This window comes from Rhincodon typus, chromosome 7 (genome assembly GCF_021869965.1).
Source record: "Rhincodon typus isolate 14 chromosome 7, sRhiTyp1.1, whole genome shotgun sequence".
NCBI classification, from domain to species: Eukaryota; Metazoa; Chordata; class Chondrichthyes; order Orectolobiformes; family Rhincodontidae; genus Rhincodon; species Rhincodon typus.
Genome location: NC_063338.1, coordinates 3563568 through 3588981, shown reverse-complemented (window position 1 = coordinate 3588981; position 25414 = coordinate 3563568). Strand labels below are relative to the sequence as shown.

General features: G+C 43.6%; 1 protein-coding gene across 6 annotated transcripts; it reads left to right on the top strand.

Annotated features, from left to right (window-relative positions):
* The first annotated feature begins 1888 nt into the window (after positions 1 to 1888).
* Positions 1889 to 25101, top strand: LOC109916659 (myosin light chain 3, skeletal muscle isoform-like). 6 transcript variants are annotated; one of them, XM_048598709.1, is made up of 7 exons: positions 1889 to 2123; positions 17071 to 17110; positions 17374 to 17517; positions 17646 to 17819; positions 22651 to 22728; positions 22854 to 22896; positions 24699 to 25101. In XM_048598709.1, the coding sequence occupies exons 1-6, from the start codon at positions 1995 to 1997 to the stop codon at positions 22880 to 22882; spliced, it is 594 nt and encodes a 197-aa protein (XP_048454666.1). In that variant the 5' UTR covers positions 1889 to 1994; the 3' UTR covers positions 22883 to 22896; positions 24699 to 25101. The 6 variants fall into 6 exon arrangements, with proteins under 6 accessions (XP_048454666.1, XP_048454667.1, XP_020371985.1 ...); XM_048598710.1 differs by lacking the exon at positions 17071 to 17110 and adding an exon at positions 15851 to 15878 and having other exon boundaries at positions 1890 to 2123; XM_020516396.2 differs by lacking the exons at positions 1889 to 2123; positions 17071 to 17110 and adding exons at positions 15185 to 15515; positions 15687 to 15711.
* The last annotated feature ends 313 nt before the right edge of the window (positions 25102 to 25414 follow it).

Sequence of the window (25414 nt, the reverse complement as noted above, 5' to 3'; positions counted from 1 at the left end):
CTTGTCTGGGATTGTGGGCATTGTTTGCTAGACCAGCATTTATTACCCATCCCTAATTGACTAGAGGGCAGTTAAGAGTCAACCACATTGCTGTGGGTCTGGAGTCACACATAGGCCAAACCAGGAAAAGGATGGCAGTTTCCCTCTCCAAAGGACATTAGTGAACCAGGTGAAGTTTTCTCCCAACAAGTTTCATTGTCATTGTTAGAATATTAATATCAGATCTTTATAGATTTTAAATTTCACCATTTTCTGTTGCAGGGTTCAACTGTGTCCCTGAAATACTACCTGGTTCTCTGGATTAATAGTCTAGCGATAACACCACTAGGCCATTGTTTCCACTCATATAGTGGTCACTTACAATCAAGGTAATCAGGAAGTCAGTATGGCAACTTACTGGAGTTTTTGAAAGAGTAAGCATACATTGTGGATAAAGAAGAGCCTGTAGACATACTGTACTTGATTTTCTAGAAGGCATTTGATAAAGTGCCGCATCAAAAGGTTTTGCAGAAATTAGAACACATGATATGGGGAAGTGGACAACCGTTCCATTGATGGGCTGAATGACCTCGTTCTGTCCAGGACAAGGAAAGCGGTGAAAAACTGCTATGGGACTGTGTGTTTCTGTCGCAGTGACAGTCAGTGTTCGGAGCTGTCAGAAAGCTGCAGCCGCTAAGGGAATACGGGACCGAGTCCTTTTCCCTTTGGGATGCAGTTCGCAAACTCGACCGTACAGGACAGCGCAGGGTACGGCGGAATGAGAACGACGCTTCTCGCTATGCTAATATTAACCGCTCACTTTGGCAATTGGGGCTGGTGGGAGACATAAATAACCGTGATTAGGGGGCGAGTGGGAGTAATATAGAAGGGACAAAGTGGACAGAGCCCGAAGCTGCACATCTGAGTGCCCGAGGGGTGGGGAATCAGGAGACTCTGCACTGTCCCTGGACAACGTGTATATGCGTGTGCATATGTGTATGTGATGTAGGTGTGTGTGTGTGTGTGTCTGTGTACGTGTAGGGCGTACAGTTTAGGACCAGTTGGTTAGATCTACCTTCTTGTCGGCGGACAGCAGCTAGTCCCTGAGCCCCTGGAAGGGGGCACCAATCTGGGTCCCTCCTGGGACTGTTAAGCACAGGACGTTGCAGATCTGAAACGTAAAGTGTTAGAGAAGCTCGACAGTATGGAGATCAGTAGGGAGAGACTGATTGTAACTAGCAAGGTGAAGTCCGTCTCTCTCCCTCTGTCTCCACCGGGAACTGCTGTCAGATCCCGCCTGAGCTTCTCGAGGCACTGATCCGCTCTGTCTCTCTTGTTCAGGGACAAGGACAGAGGAGCTGAACTGATCAGAAACTCGCTCCATGGAAAAGGGGAGAAGGATTAGCCACTTGTGCGGGAGCTTCTAAGTGCCTAGAGACTGTCACATGCCCGGAGGTGGGGGGGGAGAGAAAGCTGTCGTTATCTTTTTATTTTTAACCCCCGACCAATGCTGCTTGATCAACACTTTCTGCAGAAGAAGGGACCTTGGCACGTCCGCCAAAGACCGAGGAATTCCCGCCCATTCCCCAAATGCCGAGGTGAAACCGGATCAGCTCCTGGTACTGCACTGGAATGTATGGGTTCAGCAGATCCGGACTGGGGTTCAGAGGGTCCCAAACCAAACATAAGATCACCACATTGACCCTATGGGATGGGGGAGGGGTGTTGGGGAGGGGAGGGGGCTTTTAATGTAGAAGACAGCATTAAGGAAGAATTCCTCTGGTTTGGTCTAGGGTCTCGGCTCCATTTATAGCCGTGCCAGAGTAGCCACCTTCCTGCCCGCCGTCCAATCGAACCGCGTGTGACAGCCTTGTGTGTTATCAGAAAGCGCCATATATACCCCCGCTCTCAGGCACGCAGTGTCCCAGCTCCGCACCAGCAACCTCTGCTTGACTCCAGGCGTCCTCCTCCCACCATCTCCCCCGCTCTCTCTCACGCACACCCCTCTGTCCTAAATGGCACCCAAGAAGGATGTAAAGAAAGCAGAGCCCAAAGCGGCTGCGGCTCCGGCTCCAGCTCCAGCTCCCCCACCCCCGGAACCAGTCAAGCCCAAACAGCCGGCCATCGACCTGTCCTCGGTCAAGGTGAGTAATACCTCAGTCTGAATGCGTGTGTAAGTGTGTGTGAGACAGTGTGTCAATACGTGTGAATGTGCGTGAGTCAGTGTGTGTGTGCGCCGGTGTCCTCTTTTTAACAAACATCCTTTCACAAATGCATGTGGCGGAGATTAAGAAGTGACTGACAAGTGCCAAGCAATAAAAGGTGTGAGCTCAGTGAGCTAGCTGGCCTTTATTATCTGCTCCATTGAGCATTTTCCTGAAATTAGGTTTTGCTTTTGTGTTGTTATGGTTGTCGCTTGTCCGGATCTGCCAAGTTCTCACCTTGCAGCCGATTGAGCTTCGCTCGAATCCTTACAGACCCCCATCTCCCTGGCTGCTCAGTGCTCTCCTCCCCGCCCACCACACAGGGCGACAAAGTGGCTGCAGAAATATCACTAAATATGGGAACAACACTCAATACACCACGGCTAACGTTTCAAACGGGAATGTTGCTGCTTTCTGTGGCTCGTTCGTGCGGCCACCCTGTCCCCTGACAGAGCAGCTGACAATTCTATACACACTTGTCAGCCCGTGTCGTTATGAGCTTCATGAACAGTAATCTGCACCCCACGCTACTTTCGCACTCTTACTTTCCCAAGTTTCAGTAAAAAAAATAACTCGGGAAGATTTCAAGATTTTGTTTTCATCCAGAGCCTTACGAAACGAGCACCCCTCAGTTTTACTGTATTCCGGTGTTTTTAACATTTAGAGGATGGCCATTGCAATGGAACTGGACCACCCTTCATTTAGGAGCATGTCTTTCCTGATTATAACCCTGGGTCCGTCGTTTCTAGGCAATATATCCCCGCAAAAAGAAAAAAAAAGCAGACAGGTCTCAACGCTGCATTGTAGGCAGAACGTGCCCTAAGAAACTGACAGTTGTGAGTCCTTGAACGTTTCTGCCTTGTCTTGCTCCAGTCAGTGTGTTCTGATTACACTGGTTAAACTGGTGCGCAGCCAGTCGAATGAATGGAACAAAAACAGCGTTGCTGGAAAAGTTCAGCAGGTCTGGCAGCACCTGTGAAGGATAAAAGCAGAGTTAACGTTTCGGGTCCGGTGACCCTTCCTCAGTCGAATGAATTGTCAGGAGGAATGGCACTGAGTGCAGTGAGAGAACGATGTGCAGTCAGTCTAAATAGTGACTAGCACCCAGGACAAACTAATAAATAATACACCCCCTAACTTTCAGTCTACTACATACCAGAGAGGAAACACATGAGGGAGGTGCAGTAAAGGTATATGTAGGTGCGGCTCAGTATATATGAGAGATATATGTGGATCCAGTGTTGTAATGGCATATGTGAAAGGCTCTGTCAGTCTATTTCTAAGAGAGGCTCAGTGAATGTATACGTAAGGGGCTCAGTGAGGGGAGATATGAGGCGGGCATTGTGAGGTTATATATGAGGGCGACTCATGAAGTCATAGGTGAAGTGGCTCAGTGGGTAAGGATCTGAGGGTATAGATAAGGTTACGTGTGAGAGGTGCTCTGTAAAGGTGTATGTGAGAAAGGTTCAGGGTAGATATATGCAAATAGTGAAAATAAGAGTACATATAAGAGACAATCTGTGTGAGGCACAACAAGAGTACACATGAAATGTTCAGTGATGGAAGATGTGATGAAGGCACAGAAATGATATATTTGAGAGCGACTCAGTGAGGATACATGTAAAGGTTTCTCAGTGAGGGTCATTATGCGAGGGGCTCAATGAGGGTATATGTGAGACAGTAAGTGAGGGCATATGAGAAGGGTGTGTTTTGTGAGAGGCTCAATAAAGGTATATGTGAGAGGGGCTCAGTTTAGGGTATATGTGAGATATAAGTGTATATATGTGAGAGGCTCAGTAAGGGTATATCTGTGTTACATGTGTAGGGAAGCTCAAGAGGTATGTTTGAGAGGTTCAGTGAGGGTATATGTGAGAAGGGCTCAGTGAGGGTATGTGTGAGAGACACTCACTTAAGGTGTATGTGTGAGAGGTCCAGTGAGGCTATATTAGTGAGAAGTTCTATGATGGTAAATATGTGTTAGGGGCTCAGTGAGGTATATGTGTGAGGGGCTCAGTGAGGGTATCTGTGAGGCATTTAGTGAGTGTCCATGTGAGAGGCTCAGATGAGGGTATTTGTGAGAGGTGTTCATTGATGGTGTATGTGCAAGAGGTTCAGTGAGAATATACTTGTGAGGGGCACAGTTGAGGGTGTTTCTGTGAGAGATTCAGTGACAGTATATGTGTGAGGGGCTCAGTGAGGATATATATGTGAGAGGTTCTGTGAGGGCACATGTATGAGAGGTTCAATGAGGGTGTATGTGTGTATGTGAAGCTCAGTGAGGATATATTTTTGAGAGGGTCAGTGAGGTTACATGTGAGGAACACTTTGTGAGTGTATTTGTGAGGGGTTCAGTGAAAGTATATGTGTGATAGAGGCTCAGTGATAGTATACGTCTAAGAGGCTCAGTGACTGTATATGTGGGGGACACTCAGTGAGGGCAGATGTGTCAGAGAAGCTCATTGAGGGTATATATGTGAGAGGTTCAGTGAGGACATTTATGTGAGTTGCTCAGACCATATATGCATGAGAGGTTCTGTGAGGGTATACGTGTGAAGGGCTCAGTGAAGGTATATGTGTGAGGACCATTCAGTGAGATTGTATGTAAGGGGCTCAGTGAAGATATATATGTGAGAGAGGCTCAGTGATGGTATACGTGTAAAATGCTCAGTGAAGATAAATGTGGGGGGCACTCGGTGAGGCTATATATGTGAGAGAAGCTCATTGAGCGTATATATGTGAGAAGCTCAGTGAGGACATCTATGTGATGTACTCAGTAAGGGTAAATGTGTGAATATCAGTGAGTCAGTTTATGTGAGAGGCTCAATAAGGGTATATTAGTGAATGGGGCTGAGTGAGGGTATATGTGAGGGAGGCTCAGTGAGGGTAAAAGTGTGAGAGGCTCAGTGAGGGTATATGTGCAGGTGGCTCGCTGAGGCTATATTTGTAGGAGGTTCAGTGAGGGTATATATGTGAAACAGGCTCAGTGAGGGTATTATATGTGTGTGGGGGAGGGGCTCACTGAGGCTGTATGTGTGAGAGAAGTTGAGAGGGTATATGTGAGATATGCTTAGTTAGGATATCTGTGCGAGAGGCTCAATTTGGATATATGTGAGACTCAGTGAGGGTGTATGTGTTAGGGGATCACCAAGGGTATATGTATGAGAGGTTCAGTGACGGTACGTGTCAGGGACATGTCAGTGAAGGTGTATATGTGGTAGGTTATATGTGTGGGAGAAGCTCAGCGAGGGTATATTTTTGACAGGCTCAGTGAGGTTATATGTGAGAACACTCAGTGAATGTATATGTGAGGGGCTCAGTGAAGGTATATGTGTGAGAGAGGCTCAGTGAGGGTATATATGTGACAGGCTCAGTGAGGGTATGTGAGTGGGGGCTCAGTGAGGCTATACGTTTGAGAGATTCTGTGAGGGTGCAGGTGTGAGGGGCTGAGTGAAGGTACATGTGTGAGAGGTTCAGTGAGGGTATTTGTGTGAGAGGCTCAGTGAGGGTATATGTGAGGGGCATTCAATGAGGCTATATGCGTGAGGGGGACAGTGACAGTATATGTGTAAGGGCCTCAGTGAGGGCACAAGAGTGAGTGTTAGTAAGTTTGCAGATGACACCAACATTGGTGGGGTAGTAGACAGCAAAGAAGGTTACCTCAGAGTCCAATGGGACTTTGATCAGATGGGCCAATGGACTGAGGAGTGGCAGATGGAGTTTAAATGTGAGATGCTACATTTTGGTAGGGCAGGATTTATTCACTTAATGGTAAGGTCCTGGGGAGTATTGCCGAACATAAAGACCATGGAGTGCCGGTTCATAGATCCTTGAAAGTGGAATCACAGTTGGCAGGGTTGTGAAGAAGGCTTGGTCAGTGCATTGAGTACAGGAGTTGGGAGATCATGTTGCAGCTGTACAGGACATTGGTTAGGCCACTTTTGGAATTCTACGTTCAATTCTGGTTGCCCTGCTTTAGGAAAGATGTTGTGAAACTTGAAAGGATTCAGTAAAGATTTACAAGGATGTGCCAGGGTTGGAGGGTTTGAGCTATAGGGAGAAGCTGAATAGGCTGCTGCTATTTTCCCTGGATCATCGGAGGCAGAGGGGTGACCTTATAGAAGTTTGTAAAATCATGAGGGGCATGGATAGGGTGAATAGTCAAGGTCTTTTCCCCAGGGTAGGGGAGTTCAAAACTAGAGGACATAGGTTTAAGGTAAGAGGGGAAAGACTTAAAAGGGATCTATGAGGCAACTTTTTCATGCAGAGGGTGGTGCATTTATGGAATGAACTGCCAGAGGAAGTGGAAGAGGTGGGAACAATTACAACATTTAAAAGGCAACTGGATGGGCATATGAATGGGAAGGGTTTAGAGGGATATGGGCCAAATGCTGGAAAATGGAACTAGATTAATTTAGGATATCTGGTTGGTATGGATGAGTTGGAGGGTCTGTTTCTGTGCTGTACATCTCTGTGACTCTATGTATGAGAGGCTCAGTGAGAATACATGCGAGGATCTCAGTGAGGGTGTTTATGTGATAGGCTCAATGGGGATATGTCTATGAGGTTCAGTGAGGGTATATGTATGAAGATCAGTGAAAGTATATTGAGAGGTACTCTGTGAGGGTATATGTGACAAAGGCTCAGGGCAGGTATATGCAAATGGAAACAGTGAGGATATATTTAAGAGACAATCTGTGAGTGAGGCACAGCCAGGGTACACACAAAAAATTTCAGTGATGGTACATGTAATGGAGACTCAGAGAAGATATATTTGAGAGACACTCACTAAGGTTAAGGGTAAGGGTTACTCAGTGAGGGTAAATATGCGGGAGGCTCAATGGGGATATGTAAGAGAGGTGTTCTAATGGTATATCTGAGAGGCTCTGTCAGGCTGTTTCTAAGAGAGGCTAACTGAGTGTATATGTAAGAGGCTTAGTGAACGCATACGGGAGGGTAGCTCAATGAGGGTATATCAGAGGGCAGGTCATTTAGGTATATATGAGGGAGGCTCTGTAGGCAAATGTAAAAGGGGCTCAGTGAACATTTATGTGAAGAAGGCTCTATACAGCTTTATGACAGCAGATCATTGAGAGTACATATGAGAGGGTTAAAGTGAGGGTATATGTGAAAGTGACTCATGAAGGTATTCACGAAAGAAGGTCAGGCTAGGTATATGCAAATGAGAAAAAGTGAAGGTATATGTAAGACATGATCTGAGTGAGGCACAGCAAAGGTACACATAAAATGTTCATCGAAGGTATATGTGATGGAGGCTCAGAGATGATATATTTGAGCGTATGGGTATACGTAAAAGACATTTAATGAAGGTAGATGTGACAGAGGTTTATTAAGAGAATATGAGAAAGAGACTCAGTAAGGATACAGGTTAGGGTTATTCATTGAGGGTAGATATGCAGGAGGCTGAATGTGAATATAATGTAATGGAGACTCAGTGAGTATATATGTGTGACAGGCTCAGTGAGGGTATATGTGTGAAAGGCTCAGACGAGAGTATATTTGAGCGAGACTCAGTGAGGGAATCTTGAAGTGTAGGAATGTTTTCTCCACAGATTGTGATTGATCTCGATCAACTTATTGGCCTTGTCTGCCCATCATTTGCATCTCACGGCAAGGGTTGCTGTCACATGTTTTAAATCTGGTAAATGGAAAATGCTCCAGTTGCAGAGTGGGAATGATGTTTCATGCCAATTGATGCTTCCTCTGGAAAAGGGGTGGGGTGAGCTCACTTGTGTTGTAAGTCCCAGTGTGGATCCAGTATAAGAGTGGTTGTTGAAATGTTGAAGTGGTTGTTGGCGAAGAGCTTTCTTCATCACTTCATTCACAAGACAAATGATTGAGTCCAAACTGTCTCCCAGGGATGTGAAATTCTTTGTGTGGCAAGGTCTAAGAACTTTATTGACCATCATTGTGCCAGTGCTGCTTCACTCTGGGACTGTACTAGTCTATTTCATGTCTCTGTAGCTGGAGGCTGGATAAGGTCATTGCTCTGGACCAACATTTATCCTCTGGTCTCAGATTATCTAAACATAAGTGGATGCTCTTGACAATCCCCTTTCCTGGCACACACCATAGCACCACAACAGCACCTCCTATTCCTTCACTGCTTGCTCATCTGCCTTATCTTAATTTGTCTAATCATTCTGATGAATGTATGTGAAAATAAAATGTTTAAATTAAGACCCTGAAATGATTACCATGTGCATATGCCAACTTCAGCCCTCAAGTCATGTTGCTGCTGTCTCTCCATTAACATGGGTTAGTCTGCAAACTCAGCTGTTGTTTCAAACTGTCTCATATCATTTAACTCAATGGAAAATTCACTTTTCTAATGGCATTGTGCAATTGCTTGGCATGCTGCTGATTTGCTTGTTGACCGCTCATTGATATCAAAATGTGCCTGTGTTTTACTTCTTCGTCACAGGGTCTGCTGAGAATTGGAAGATGGAAACAGAACATTGCAAATGCACTGCACTCAGTGAAAGCTGCAACCACTGTAAAACCTGTTCTCCTGAACAGGAAGCCAAGAGACTTTGACAGACAGGGAGACAGTCAGGCATGTTTTGTCACCATCTTGGCAATATGGAGTTGCTATATAGCCAAGCTGCAGTCACATCCACACTGATAAATCAATGTAGATCTCATCCTCCCACATACCTTCTGTATATGCCATTACTACGTTGAATCTTAAATAGTCTAAAATGAGTCCACCATGCTTGCTGAGGCACAATATAATCAAATACATTTTTTCCTTTGGTCACTCTACAATCTCACCAAAGCCACGGACATGTTTGGATTCACTTTCTCACGCCACCTCAGAAAATCACTCCCTTTTAAACTGGTGTGTTAAACTGGTGTGATCCCTGTTTCTGCTTCTGCTAACATTATGTGATCCTTGGCACTCACGATGTACTAGTTGAAGCCACACATAAAGAATGCATATTCTGATACTGAACCTCTATACAGGGTGTCAAGGCCCCGAATTATTATGAAACAAAGTAAAGTGAGCCTCCTGGCTGCAAAGAATTTCTGCTCCTTTCACTCTATATAAGGATGGCTCTAACAGGAGTTTCAGATCCCAATTTCCATATCATTGTTGAGCGAAATGTCAGCGTAAGATTCAATGTGATGGATACTTTTGCATATCTGTTCTCTACCCTCACTGAAAATTTTGAATAAATCCACAGAGAGTGCTGAAGAAAAGTGGGGTGAGGCTTCCTGCAGGAGTGGGGGGGCGTGGGTGCTTGGGGCAGCAAGAGGGTAGATTTTGAGGGCGAGATTATCTGTTTGGCGCCATTATAGACACAAACAATCATTCACAAAGGCATTACAGCCACACAATCTGGTCAACAAAAAAGGTGATTCCTATACTTCAGAGATAATATATAACAGATTCAGGGATGTACATACCAGTTTGCATGAGCCTATGGGAGGAAAGATAATGGAATTTATACTCAAAACTATAAATAAAGATCACCAAGAAATCTAGAGTAGACAGCATAAATTATAAAAGGGATGTTTTCACTTGAGCAATCTTAATGAATTCTTAAAGAAAGTAACAGAAAGAGTAGGTAAGGGTAATATGGCAAATATAAAATGCTTAGATTTTCAAAAGACACATTCAATACAGTGCACCACTGTCAACTCATGATTAAGGTCAGAGGATGCGGGGTCAGGAGACAGGTAACAGAACTAGTAACAAGCTGGCAACAAAAACTTGGAATAGAAAGTGGGGCTCAAAGGTAGCTACTGACAAAAGATAGAAAGATGTTCCGCAAGGACTGGTGTTGGGACCATTGTGCAACAGTTATAGAGATCACTCAGACTCAAGAATCAGCAGTGGATAAAGTTACTTTTTCTGCTAAATACTTTTGAGTTTGTCAGAGTTGGGTGGTTTTCTTTCCAGCTTCCTAACAGCAGGTTATCATCTTGGACTTGACATGATGGGTCTGAAAGGATACTTTCCCTTGTGGGAGAGGCTAGAACTAAAGAATATAGTTTAAAAGTAAGGGGTTTCTCACTAAGACAGAGACAGACTTTTGGAACACTCCACTCAGTTAGCAATGGAGTTGGGGGTCATTGAATATTTTTAAGGCCATGTTAGATAGATTCTTGTCATCTATGGGGTGAGAGATTATGGGGTAGTTGGGAACCTGGGTTTGAGGTTACAATCAGATCAGTGACGATCTTATTGAATGGTGGAACAGGTTAGAGGGCAGAATGGTCTACTGCTATGTGTATTTGTATATTGGACCTGACCCCATATTCCCACATATCCCTAGATTCCTTCACTTTTACACCCAAGAGAGGATAATTCTTAATTAGTCAAACTAAATTACTCATACCCTGGGAATTACAGACCAGTCAGTCTTACTTCTGTGGTGGGCATATTATTGGAGAGGATTCTGACAGGCAGTAAATATCATTATTTGGAAAAGCATAGTTTGATTAGAGATAGTCAACATGGCTTTCTAAGGGGCAGGTCATGCCTCACAAGCCTTATTGAATTCTTTGAGGATGTGATAAAACTCATTGATGAAGGGATAGCAGTGGAAGTGGTGTATATGGATTTTAGCAAGGCATTTGATAACGTTCTCCATGGTAGGCTCATTCAGAAAGTAAGGAGGCATGGGATTCAGAGAAATTTGGCTGTCTGGATACAGAGTTGGCTGTCTAATAGAAGACAGAGAGTGGTAGTGGATGGAAAGTATTCAGCCTGGAGCTTGGTGACCAGTGGTGTTCCACAGAGATCTGTTCTGGGACCCCTGCTCTTTGTGATCTTTATAAATGACTTGGATGAGGAAGTGGAAAGGTGGGTTAGTAAGTTTGCCGATGACATGAAGGTTGGTGGAGTTGTCGATAGTGTGGAGGCCTGTTGTAGGTTGCAACGGGTTTTTTGACAGGATGCAGAACTGGGCAAAGAAGTGGCAGATGGAATTCAACCTGGAAAAGTGTGAAGTGATTCATTTTGGAAGGTCGAATTTGAATACAGAATACAGGGTTAATGGCAGGATTCTTGGCAGTGTGGAGGAACAGAGGGATCTTGGGGTCCATGTCCATAGATCCCTCAAACTTGCCACCTACATTGATAGGGTTGTTAAGAGATGTATGGTGTGTTGGATTTCATTGTCAGGGGGATTGAGTCTAAGAGCCACGAGGTTATGCTGCAGATCTATAAAACCCTGGTTAGACCACACTTGGAATATTGTGTTCAGTTCTGGTTGCCTCATTATAGGAAGGCTGTGGAAGCTTTAAAGAGGGTGCAGAGGAGATTTACCAGGACTCTGCCTGAACTGGAGGGCAGGTCTTATGAGGAAAGGTTGATGGAGCTAGAGCTTTTCTCATTGGAGCGAAGAAGGATGAGAGGTGACTTGATAGAGGTGAACAAGATGATGAGAGGCATAGATAGAGTGGATAGCTACAGACTTCTTCCCAGGGCAGAAATGGCTATTATGAGGGGGCATAATTTTAAGGTGATTAGAGGAAGGTATAGGGGAGATGACAGAGTAGGTTCTTTACACAGAGAGTGGTGGTTGCATGGAATGCACTTCCAGCAGTGATAGCAGAGTCAGAGACATTAGGGACATTTAAGCGACTCTTGGATAGGCACATGGATGATAGTAAATGCAGGGTGTGCAGGTTAGTTTGATCTAGGTCGGCACAACATCGTGGGCCAAAGGGCCTGTGCTGTGCTGTACTGCTCTGTGTTCTATAATACTTCCAGTATTTTAATTCTGGACATTCTGTTTGATCCAGGAAGAAGCTTAAAGTAGGGAAGTTATGTTAAAGCTTCAATGGAGTTTGATAAAATATGTTTAGAAAACTATCCTCAACTCTAGTTTCCACATTACAAAGAGAAACTACAGAAGCTGCAAAATAATTTATAACGACAGATTTTTTTTTTGGTAAAAGAGAAGGATTGAGAGCAGGAAAAAAACAGTAAACTGGTCTGAATACCTGAAAATGGAATTCCAGTCCAAGCAGTACATAGATTTCTCAGGTATTTTTTCTGTTTTGTTTTACTGTTTTTTTCCCAAAGGTCACCAAATTGAGGTCTTTAAACTTAGGAATGTGTTTGATAGGCTACCTAGGGTAGTTTCTATTTGTTATCAATTGGGGTGGAGGGGTGATGGTGCAAGACCAGGGGCTGATAAGGGTGGCACTGCCTCACAGTGCCAGGGACACAGATTCGATTCTGGCTTTGGGTGACTGTCTATGTGGAGTTTGCACATTCTCCCAGTGTCTGCGTGGGTTTCCTTCGGGTGCTCCCTTTTCCTCTCATAAATCTAAAGATGTGCAGGTTAGGTGGATTAGCAATGCTAAATTGTCCATAGTGTCCAGGGATGTGCAGGCTGGCTGGATTAGTCATGGGAAATGCAGATTACAGGGACAGGGTAGAGTGGGTGGGTCTGGGTGGGATGCTCCTCAGAGGGTTGGTGCGGACTTGATGGGCCAAATGGCCTGCTTCCACATTGTACGGACTCTATGATAAATGCAACTTAGTCGCTAATATAGCACAAGGTATTCAGGACAAACTTCTTTGCAGAGAGAGAGGTTCGAATATCAAACTCGTCAATACATGGAGTACTGAAGCAAATAAAATAGACTTAATTAAGGGAAGCTGGACAAATACATGAGGAGAAAGGAACAGAAGAATATGCTGTTTTGGTTTAACGGTGTACAGTGGGGGCTACTGGTCTGAAGCTGAAAACAGACATGGACCTTTTGGACTCAATGGCCTTCTTTGTGCTGTAATTTATTTGTAGTTCTGTGAGACTAACATGGAGTTCTGTGTCAAACCTGCGTGTGCAACAACTGGAAGAGGTTACACAGGTAGGGAGAGAAGGAGGGAAGAAGGAATTTGAAAACAAGAATAGGAATTTTAAAATTAAGGCATTGGCAGGATCAACAGCCAGCATAGGATAGTAAGAGGAGGCACAGTGGGTTAATGATGTTTACAGCAAGGCAACAGGGGTTTTGATGACCACAAGCATGTGGTTGATGGGTGACCAGCTCAGAGAACAATGAAGTAGGCTGGGCTGGAGATACAAAATATAACGATAAATGTTTCATCAGCAGAGAAGCTGAGGCAAACACAGAGAATGCTGGAGAGAGAAACAGAGTTAACATATCAAGTCTGGTGTGACTCTTTTTCTGTTCTAGGGAAGAATCATATTTGGTATTTTCCTTTGATGAAAGGAGCTGAGGCAGGTGGAAGCTGGGAAATGTTACACAGGTGTAATTGGGCTTACTTGAATGAAGGAGGTAGTATGTGGTCAGAACTCTTGTCCAGAATATCTGGGATATTAAAATACTGACATCTAAAGTAATTGATTTTAATTAATTCATAATAATCTCTGAGGGGGGGGTAAAGGAATTCAGGCTCTTCCTGGAACAGTTCTTTATAACCTGATGGGTGGGTCTTCACTTGCAGTGTAAAGAGTCATCTCGTCTATGTAATGACTGCCTTAAACAACAAGTACTACACTTTAAAACATATATCAAAGACGTTGGGTACAGAGGAGGCTATATTAGAATAGTTACATGGAGAAAAGCTGGGATCATTCTTAGACAAAGAAGATTAAGGAAAGATTTAACAGAGGTGCTTCATATTTTGTAATGTTTTGATACTTCACCACTGGCAGGACGTCTGTCACCAAGGGACACAGATTTAACATATTTGCCAAAAGGAAGAGAGGGCAGATGAGAAAATTTTTGTGTGCTGCATACTCTGAAAAAGTGAAAACTTGGGAGTAGTCGACTCAATATTAACTTTCAAAAAGATATATTTTTATCAAGGAAATGTTTGCATTATGAACAGACAAGGGTTGTGGGAGGTATTCAATAACTCTCAAGAGCTGGCATAAGAACAATGGGCTGAACAGCCTCCTTTGATGCTTTGCTGAGCAGTTTCTGTAAACTCTAGCTCATCTGGAACTCCACTGCCCATATGCAGACTCACTTCAAATCCCGCTCACGTCTGCACTCACTGATCTATGTTGACTTTTGGTCCAGTAAAGCCCAGATTTTACAATGCTTGTCCTTATTTCAAACACTTCTGTGGAACACATACTTCATTCATTCAAAGAGGTGACTACTTCTTGAAAAGCAGTATTCCAGTTTTACACCAAGGATTTCATTGGGCTGTTGGCTGAAGTGCAGCCTTTGTAGTGTTTTGAAATAACTACCTGCTCAGAATGAGTTTTAGTTATTTTTACTCAACCCATTTGGATATGTTATAACCCACATACAGGGCAGGTGAAACTTGAACTGGGACCTTCTGGCCCAGAGGTAGGGACTCTACCACTGCTCCACAACAGCCCTCCATAATGTGTGTTTGACACTAGGAGATATTGGCGATTCACAGACAGCCCATTGTGATGGTGTGACCTATCATCCAATGCTGGGCTCAGATTCAGTCCTCAATTCTTCCACACCAAGAGATCTAGGAATCTGAAGTGACAACTAATTTCATTGGTGTTTTTTCAATAACTGTTTAATTTCTAACACTGTGGCAGATTTTATTCAGACCATGTATGTAGTCTAAACAGTCCTCTATAGTAAAGGTACATATTTTAGGAATGTTATCAGAAAGCAGGTTTTGACTTAGAAGGTTACAGAAATCTGAGATTCTTCCTCCAAAGTCCTGAGAAGGCTAGGGGGTCAGAGGTAGAGCTGAACAGGTTATCACTTAAGTTTATGAGGGTATGGCAAGAAGGCGAATGACGTGTGAAGGAAGGAGAGGGAGAGCGCACTCCTGCTTTACGGTATATTGAATCCTGTAACATGATATAAATAATACCCCGTAAAAATGCTTTAAATCCTTTTACAGAAAGGATTATTTGCATATTTATCGGGCGCCTTTCACAGAGTGAGGCCCTCCTCAAGGGGTACCCTGCCAAGTGGGAATCAGTGCTGAGTTGAGGGGTCAATGTGAGGAGGAAAGTTCCAGCAGGGAGTCACTGACTGAGCTGAGGCGTCAATGTAAGGAGGACAGTTCCAGCTGGAGGTCATTGACTGAGCAGAGACTTTCCGGCCGAATGTGCTGACACGTTGCAGGCTTCTTGCTGCCTGAAAAGTCTTGGTCCCAAAATAGGGTGATGGTGTATTTCTGGCCGCCGTCTTCGTGCCCTAAGAAAGTTAAAGAACTCGGGAGAAGGGGGAGGGTCCGGGCGGATCCGACACCTGATGCCGCTGGCCCCAGCAGCCGAGCAGCCACATAAATAGGAGGCGAAGGGGCTCTTCGGAGAGCACCGTCTGTGAGGAGGAAGAGTTTGTCCTCGCTGTCGCTGCTCCTGCGGATCCTCAGCCATGGTGGGTGTCCCTGCTCCCTCTCTCGCGCCCTCATTCATTCGTTCACTCATCCCGCCCTCCCTCGCATTCACTCATTCATTTTCTCCCTCCCTCCCAACTAACTCACTCACTCATTCCTCCTCTCGGTGCCTTTACAATGTTTCCAATCTCTGTTTTCTTCTTGCCTTGCAGTCATTCTCAGCAGACGAGGTGGCGGGTAAGTGTTTGATCAGGAGCCCCGGAGGCTGGCTCCATCGATGGGTGGGGGAACCAGCGCGGCGCCCGGGGGTGGTCACCTCTCCCTCCACCCTCCCTCTCTCTATCTCCGTTTGGGTTTCTCTCTTTCTCTCTTTCAGATCGAGTTCAGTGCGGAGCAGCAGGAAGGTGAGCAGCGGCTCTTCACCAACCACCCCCTACCTCTCCCCCCACCCAACTTTCTCTCCCCCACCCCGAGTGGTAACCGGGATGGGTGGGGAGTGGGAGCAGGAAGGCCTGTTCCTGAACACCGCTCGGGGAGTGGGGGTGGGGGGAATTGGTCACTCCCGGGGAACAGGAGATGGGGAATCGGTCGGTTTCGGGGAGGGGTTCGGTCAGTCCCGGGGGAGAGGGAGAGTGGATCGGTCAGTCCCGAGGAGAAGGGATCAGTCCTGCAGGTTGGTTTGAATAGGTGCCAGATCTGACCGAGGCCTTGGGTGGTGGGGCTGAGGCGTCTGAGGGCGGGGGCAGTGTATGGAAGGAACGGGATGTGTACCGTGCTAGGAATGTGTGGGTGGAAATTGTGTGGGGCCCCGGGAGTCCGGGGAGGGCGCGTGTTGGAGAATGCTGGGCGTGTGGGTGCCGGATTCTCCAGCATCTGCAGTTCCTACTATCTCTGTGTGGGTGCTGTGGTTGTTAAGTTTTTTTTTGTTGATTTTCCTTGTTGGAAAGGTATAAAATGCGATTGTGTGCTGACAGGGAGAACCACCAGGGTTGGAGGGCAGAGCGGTTGTCATATGGGCACGGTTAGGGTCTGAGAGATTTCGCAGACCCGTTTGTGTCACAGAAAAACCCCTGTGGGGGGTTAGTACGGTTGGATAAGTGCTATGCTGAACAGAAAATTCACCTTTTGCAATTAAACTGATCAAATTTTTAAAAAGTGTTTAAAGTGATGTTCGGCTGGTTAAACCATCCCAGCCTGGGAAGTGCCCACTGGTCCCTTGGTGGCAGTGGGAGCTTCATGGTTCAGTTAGCCCCACAGAGTCATTGCTTCTGTTCTGAGTGAACCCCTCAACATAGGAAATGTTAAAGGTCACAGTCAGTCTTGAAGGCTGCGTAAGTGATCTTCTGAGTGAATCTGCTTATGTTTCTAATGGACCTGGCACCAGACGGAGTTTAAAAAACGCTAAATAAGTAGAAAGAACAGTTGTCAGGCAGCAGGCTAGTAGTCAGATATACAGAGCTGACGTACGTTAACTTTAGCCAGTCCACGTTTTGTTTTCTGGGTTTGCTCATAAATAGCTGCGTATCTTTGACTGAATCATGATGAAACATCTGGGTATTGTTATTCACGATTCTTTCCCTTGTTTTCCACTCCCAGACTGCACTTCACCAGGAGGATCTTTGGTCATCCTTAAAAGGTGAAAACATAGACTTGAATATGCAAATCCAAGCGAACAGTTTGCACATGGTCCGATACATTTACTATGGCTCCTCTTGCTTAGTTTCTACACTAATTTTCTCCTTCATGTGGCATCTATAGCCTAAACCCTTGAATTCAATCTGAATTGTACAGCAGTGGGACTGGATCTGTGCTTTCAGTGCTATCACAGATTTTCTTTACAAGTGTTTTTGTTTTATCCGTTCTGTGATGTTCGTCAGTGTTATGTTCTCTCTTCCATAGACTTTAAGGAGGCATTCCTCCTGTTTGACAGGACTGGCAATTCCAAGATTTCCCTCAGCCAGGTTGCAGATGTCATGCGTGCTCTCGGCCAGAATCCAACCAACGCTGAAGTAAAAAAGATCCTGAACAACCCCAGCCACGAGGGTAGGTCCCTGGCTTTGGCCAATGGCATCCATCTGTGCTTTTTTTTTTCTGTTTTTATTAAGAACCATTGTTCTATGAGGGGACTATCGGAGCTTTGTAGCATTCATCTTTTGCTGCCTTTGTTTTAGAGATGGTCAATAAATTCATTGACTTTGACCAGTTCCTGCCCATGCTCCAGACGATGGCCAACCATAAGGACCAGGGCTCCTATGAAGACTTTGTTGAGGGTCTGCGCGTCTTTGATAAGGAGGGCAACGGCACTGTGATGGGGGCTGAACTTCGCCACGTTCTGGCCACACTGGGTATGCAATGTCTAACTGCGATCATAAACCATAAAGGCAAAACCATCCTGAGCAAAACTGAATTTTAGCATTTAGGAACATTACTTGCATTTTTAAATCTATGTTTCTTGTTGAGATTCTACTCCATGTTTGCTATTGTTGTTTGAACCTGTTGCAGCCAACACAACTTTTCCACTTAAATGTTCCTAAAATTGGGATGTGCCTGCTTTCCATGTGAAGGAATTGGATGGGGGATTTGTCCTTCATTTGGTTTCTTTTAATAAAAAAAATTGTCAAGGAATATCTCTGTATTGGTCCAGGAGATCCAACCACATCACAGTCAGTTTTGCACAGCAAGATTCCATAAAGTTCACAGAATTGTTATGGTGCAGAAAGAGGCCAATTAGACATCGTGACCCCAATGCCAGCACTCCAAATGAGCATTATTACCTAGTGCCAGTTTCCTGCTTTCTGCCCATACCCTTGCAGATTATTTTTATTCAAATGATCGCCCAGTGCCTCAATTGAATGTGCCTCCACTACATTTTCAGGCAGTGCATTTCATACTCTAACTACGCACTGTATGGGGAAAAAGATTTTTTTTCTCTCACATTACCTTTGCTCCTTTTTGCTGATCACTTTAAATTTAATGTCCTCTCTTTCTTGTTCCTTTTTAACAAGTGGGAATAACTTCTTCCTATTCACTAGTCCAGCCCACTCATGATTTTGAAAGCCTGTGTCAGATCTCCTCTCAGTCTCCTTCTCTGTAAGGAGAGCGATCCTAACTACTTCAATCTATCCTCATAACTAAAGTTTCTCATTCCTGGTATAATTCTTATAAGTAACATTTGCAGTCTCTCCAATGCTTTCACATTGTTCACATAATGTTGTGCTCACAACTGTACATAATACTCCTGCTGAGGCCTTATACAAATTCAAACCACCCCTTTCTCTTATACTGTATATCCCTATTAATAAAACTGAGAGCACTGTATACTTACTGCCCTCTCCATCTGTCCTGTTACCTTCAATCATCTGTGCTCATATACACCTTGATACCTTTGCTCCTACACCTACTTTAGAATTGTACTCCCAATTTTACTGTCTATCAATGTTTGTGCTACTGAAAGCCAGATCTCTCTCTTTTCTTCATTGGAACTCACCCGCCACCAATCCACCAACTTGTCTATGTCATTTTTGAACTCTAGACTGTTCTTCCTCATGGTTTACAATTCTTCTAAGTTTCCTGTCAACTGCAAATTTTGAAATTGTTCCCTGCACACCAAGACTTAGACAATTTTATATTGAAAAAAGCAAGGGTCCACTGCAAACCTTCCTCCAATCTGAAACATACCCATTCAGTATTATTCTCTATTCCGTATCACCTAGCCTATTTTGTATCCAATCTGCTACTGACCGTCCCATTTCGTGATCTGTAACATTCCTCAAGTCTGTTGTGTGGCACTATATCAAATACTTTTTGTAAGTCCATGTATACCATATCAACAGCCTTCTCCTATTAACTCTGTTACCTCTTCAAAAAGTAAGGAGATAAATGTAGTGATTGCAACAAGGTCAGCCAGGTGGACTTCACAGAATGAGATCCCTGACTGGGGCTGTTAATTTGGCCTGATTAGGGGGCCCTGGCTGACAGATAAACAGGAGTAAAGGACGTCCTGTTTATTCTGAGTTGACTCTGGGGTAGCTGGATCAGTGTCAAGGACTCCCCACGTGTAAATAAAAGGTGACTTGGTGACCAGATACCGGCCTCTGTGGAGTTCTTCCAGTAAATGGCCAGGGAACCTGTAAGTGGTGAAACACTGAGGGAGCTCCCTGCTCCAGTGGCATGGGATCTTGAATACCTGATGGAACAGGTGTTCCAAACCTCTTTAATGACTTTTACGGAGGCATTTGAGAGGTGGATGTAAGAGATGGATTAGAAAATGAGAAAGCAAACACTGAAAAGGCAGCAGAAATACATAGCAAAAGATGAGGATTGAGGAACAACCAATGAAATAAAAATAAGAGGCCCCCGAGTAATATACAGAGAAGAAGGGTGAATAAAGCTGATAAGTCATGATCCGATCTAATTGTGTTTCAAACAGCAAACAGGAGGTGCCAAAGCCAACTGGGGAAGTTCTGAAGCCTCTTGGAGCCATGCAGCGTGGTCTGTGTTGGAGCCTCTGGGAGGCATTGCATTGAAGTACTTGGTTTTTATCTTTGTGTAGATTGGGAAAGTCAAATGGGCAAAGGTAGTGATGAGGAAGAATTCATAAGTTTATTTGGGAAAGTTTCCTAGAACTTTATGTTGAACATTATCCAACTGGGGATCAGGCTATTTTGGACCTGAGGTAAGTTTAATAAATGATATCAGTAAAAGATTTCCTAGGGAACAGTGACTCAAATTCTTTGCATCAGCCCACATGGTAGAGGAAACTTGTAGCATTCCAAAAATATGAAATATGTCAAGGGGCTAAAGGTGGGAAGGAAACAAACATCGTTACTATCGCTAGAGGAAAATATGCTAGCGAAACTAATGGCGCTAAATGCCAGTAACTCCTCTGGATGTTATGGGATGCATCCTAGGATATTAAAATAAGTAGCTACAAAGATAGTAGATGCACTGGTAATACTCTTCCAGGAATCCTTAGATTCTGAAAAAGTCCCAGAGGATTAGAAAACTGCCAATATAATATCTTTTTATTCAGGAATGAGGGAAATAAATAAAAACGGGTAAGTATAGGCCAGTTAGTTTAACATCTGTTATTGGGAAACTATTAGGGTCTATTATGAAGGATGTAACTGCGGAGCATTTAGACATATGCCGTATGGTCAATCAGAGTCAGCATGGCTTCATGAAGGGGAAATTAATCCTGAAAGATTTATAGAATTCTTTTGAGGAGGTAACAAATAGGATAAAGAGCAACCAGTAAGTGTAACATATTTGAATTTTGATAATGTCCAGCATTAGGATACAAAATAAGACAGGAATCCATGCTGCTGGGTGTAGTTTATTAACATGGATGGAGGATTGGCTAACAATTATAAGATAGAGTTAGGATAAAGGAGCCATTTTCAGGATGGCAAACTGTAACTAGTGGTGAGCCACAAGGATCATTGCTGGGGCCACAATTATTTACAGTACATATTAACGACTTGTATCAAGAAAGTGAATGTACAATACCAGGTTTGCAGATGACACCAATTGATGGGATGGCTAGTGTTGAGGATGACAAAGTATACAGAGAGATATAGACTGGTTAAGTTCGTTGGCAAAAGCTTGGTGAATGGATATTATGTGTGAAAATGTGAGGTTATGCATTTTGGTTGGAGGAATAGAGGAGCTGAATATTACAGACCTCAAAAATATTAATTCTGATCTCTCTCTCTGCACCTTCTCTGTGGCTGTAACACTGTATTCTGCACTCTGTTCTGCTACTCTGATGTATTTTGTATGATGTGATCTGCCTGTATAGCACGCAAAACAACACTTTTCACTGTATTACAGTATGTGACAACAATAATTCAAAGAAGATGGCAGAAAGTTACAGCTTTTGAGAGGCGTTTGGGAGTCCTTGCCCATGAATTGCAAAAAGCTAGCATTCAAGTTCAGTTAATAGGAAAGACAAATGGAATGTTGGCCTTCATTCAAAGAGAATGGAATATAAAAATAGAGGTTTTGTAAAACAAAACAACAAAGTAGTCAGACAATAGTTGGAATACTGTTAAATATTTTTTGGCCATTTTTTAAATTTAAAGATATGCATTGGAGGCTGTCCAGAGAAGAATCACTAGGCTGATGCCAAGTGTAGAGTGACTGTCTTGTAAGGAGAGGTTGAATAGGTTGGGTTTGTACTTATTGGAGTTTAGAGGATGATAGATGACTTCATCGAGACACAAGACTCTACAAGGTCTTGGCAGGGTAGATGCTGAGAAGTTGTTTCCCCATGTGGAAGAGTCTAGGACTAGACAGCATCATCTCAGAGTAAAGGGTTGTACATTTAAGACAGGTGAGGAGGAATTTCTTCTGAGGGTCGTGAATATGTGGAATTCTTTACCACAGAAGGCTGTTGAGGCTGGATCATTAAGTATATTCAAGGCTGAGACAGACAGACTTTAAATCCGTAAGGAGATCAAGGGTTATGAGGAAAAGGCAGGAAAGTGGAGTCGAAGGATTATCATGGTCCCATTAAATGGCAGAGCAGACATGATGGGCTGAATAGTCTGCTTCTATGTCATAGGATGTTTATGTAACCTGATTTAGACATTGCTCATTATGAAATTTCACCTGCGACCCTGCTCAGTGAGCAGGTCACTTTTGCATTGTATTCTCCTGTGAGTTTGGAATTTGTGTGATCTACTTGTTTTAAACACGTTTCATTCTCACTTTTTTTTTGTGCGCCAGTTTTCTTCTGTTGCTGAGAATTTCATCAGTCTGTAATGCAAGGCTTTTGTTTTCCTGGAATAAAACAAAGGACTGTGGGTGCTGGAGATGTGAAACAAAAATGGAAATTGCTGGAAAACTCAGCAGGTCTCGCAACATCTATGGAGAAAAACCAGAGTTAACTGAGTTCTGAAGAAGGTCACTGACCTCAGTGTTAACTCTTCCTCTCTCCATGGATGCTGCCAAATCTGCTGAGTTTGTCCAGCAATTTCTGTTTTTGTTTTATTTTTCTGGCCTGTTTTGGACATTGAAATGCAACACCTCCATATTGCCAAGGCACTGTTTTTAATATATCTGGGAATGGGGAAAGTAGTTGTAGGATTGTAATCACTGGACTGAAACTGTGTGAGGAAGGGCATTGTTTGCTTTGAAGGAGATTTTAATACAGTGACCTGTTCTGTCCACCAGGTGAGAAGCTGACAGAGGAACAGGTAGAACAACTACTGTCAGGTCAAGAGGATCCCAACGGGTGCATTAACTATGAGGGTAGGTGTTTGAACAAACTTGGGCATCTCCCATAATTCTGTTGTGTCATCTTTTGCAGTTTGTTCAAATTTATTTTGGAATCTTTCTTTCTATTCTGTTATTAATTTTTTGTTTCCTTTTGGCAGCTTTTGTCAAACACATCATGTCCATTTAAAATGGATCCCCATGGTATGCATTTGCTTGTTTACTTTTAGTTGCCTGTTTTAATTTTCACAATTTCTTCTTTGCCAGTGGTAGCAGGATTTGTTTTACTGTGCACCAATTGATCACCTGTTGCCATTTTATTCTGCAAATCTGTGAGGGGAGGTGATGGCCTAGTGATATTATTGCTAGACTATTAATCCGGAGACCCAGATAACATTCTGGGGACCTGGGTTCTAATCCTGCCACAGCAAATGATGGAATTTGAATTCAATAAAAATATCTGGAATTAAGAATCTAATGATAACCATGAATCCATTGTCAATTGTCAGGGAAAAACCAATCTGGTTCACTAGTGTCCTTTAGGGAAGGAAACTGTCATCCTTACCTGGTCTGGCCTACATGTGACTCCAGACCCACAGTAATGTGATTGACTCTCAACTGCCCTCTGGGCAATAAATGCTGCATAGACAGTGACGCCCTCATCCCATTAATGAATAAAGATCCAGACAGTCCTGTTTGAGTGAACAAATAGCCTGAATGATACTTTTTTTTAAGAATTGGGACAAACAGAGACATGAGTGGGAGGAATAAATAGAACTAGTTTTGGTCTTGGTGCAGAAAGTTGCCACTATTCTTGCTCAGTGGGACTGTTTTAGGCTCCTGTACAATGGGATTACATCACATTTAATTGTGGCAGTTTTCAAAATAACCCGTGCCTTCAGAAAATGTTTAAACTGGTTTTATGAAAGTGTCAACCTTAATTATAAGGGCAGCATGGTGGCTCAGTGGTTAGCACTGCTGCCTCACAACACCAGGGACCTAGGTTTGATTCCAGCCTTGGGTGACTGTCTATGAATGGAGTTTGCATGTTCTCCCCATGTTTGCATGGGTTTCTGCCGGGTGCTCCGGTTTCCTCCCACAGTCCAGAGATGTGCAGGTTAGGTGAATTGGCTGTGTTAAATTGTCCGTAATGTGCAGGCTAGGTGGATTAGCCATGGTGAATGTAGGCTTACAGGGATAAAGTGGTGTACTGGATCTGGCTGGGATGTTATTTGGTGGGTTGGTGTGGACTCAATGGGCCAAATGGCCTCTTTTTGCACTGTATGGTTTCTATAGTTTGGATGTGTAACATTTTAACCATTCTAAATGTGAAAATTACTTGAGCAAGGTCAAGAGGCAAGGTCTGCATGAGATGTTCTCCACCGTTTTCAGGATAGGGGTGACAGGGTAAGGCCAGCATTTATTACGTATCCCTAATTGTTACACAGAAGGTGGTGATGTGCATTTTCAATGAGTTCCACAATTGGTGTGGTGAAGATGTCTCCCATGAAACGATTAGTTAAGACTTCGGCAATTCTGACTCAGTGATTAGGAATGGTGCAGAATTAAGGGAAGGCAGCTGAAACAGTAATCTAGAATTCCACGTAGATAATCAAAACAAATGAGAATAAAGAGCTCGACAAATACTGACCACTGTTTATTATTATAAAAACTCACGTGGTTTGTTAATGCCCTTTTTCTTTTTTTAAGGGAAAGAAATCTGCCATCTTTTTCTAATCTGGTCTACATGTGATTCTAGACCACAACAATGTGATGACTGTTCTCTTAGTTACCCACTGAAACGGCCCAGCAAATAATTCACTTCAAGGGCATTAAGGGATGGACAATAAATGCTGGCCTTGTTGCATTTTGGAGGGAAAGAGGGAGTATTGTAGTTCTCAGGAAGAGCAGTGGTGTATAGGAAATTGGTGCTTTTAAAGCCAACTCTGAGTGACTGGTTCAGTATTCCACCTCATCACTCATGCTGTTTGTCATTTGTTTCCCAGAATTGGTGCAGATGGTTCTAAATGGTTGAACACCTGACAGGCCCAAGACATTACATCATGGAACTTGTGCCTTTCTGACCAATGCAAGCAATATCTTTTTTTGGACTGTGCAAGAATCACATTTTTTTACTTGTATCCAATGGACCGCATTTCAAACAACAAAATGAGGAAGAACAGAAAAATGTTGAAATTTGCAGTGGCAAACCTGATGGATAGAACTACTTAGTTTGTCCATGATGTTTGACACAATTGGAAAGTGCACGTGGCTGTCAACATCCAATAAAGTCTCGGTGGCCACTCTGTGGCTGTATCATCTATATTATACCCTACATGCAACTCTCTTTCTTCATTAACTCTGTACAGTGCACTTAAAAAAACAAAATACACATAAAATGTTAAAGAACTTTGGTTGTGCTTTAATTTTCATCAAGCATATGGCTGTGATGATTCTGTTCCTCAGGAGTTTTGGGAAAACTGCTCTTTGTTAACACCTCTATCACAGAGCTGGGAGTTTAATAAACCTTACCTCTCTATTCAGAAAAGATGAATTCCTTAGACTTTCAACCAATTATGTCACTGAATTATTGATCTGGTATCATTGAGTCCCACCCAGTTGAGTTTTTAATTCCTGATGATCCGCAGCAATTGCTGCCATAAAATAGATTTCTAGAAACAAGGTGTTTTTTTTTGAGAGCAGCTTCAGAATAAAAGGCCAG

Excerpts from the sequence above, each read along its gene's own strand:
- LOC109916659 (XM_048598708.1), top strand. The coding sequence starts at position 16,238 with ATGTGTACCGTGCTAGGAATGTGTGGGTGGAAATTGTGTGGGGCCCCG. Across the intron at positions 17,820-22,650 it reads CCACGTTCTGGCCACACTGG|GTGAGAAGCTGACAGAGGAA; the intron begins GTATGCAATGTC and ends TCTGTCCACCAG. Across the intron at positions 22,729-22,853 it reads CGGGTGCATTAACTATGAGG|CTTTTGTCAAACACATCATG; the intron begins GTAGGTGTTTGA and ends TCCTTTTGGCAG.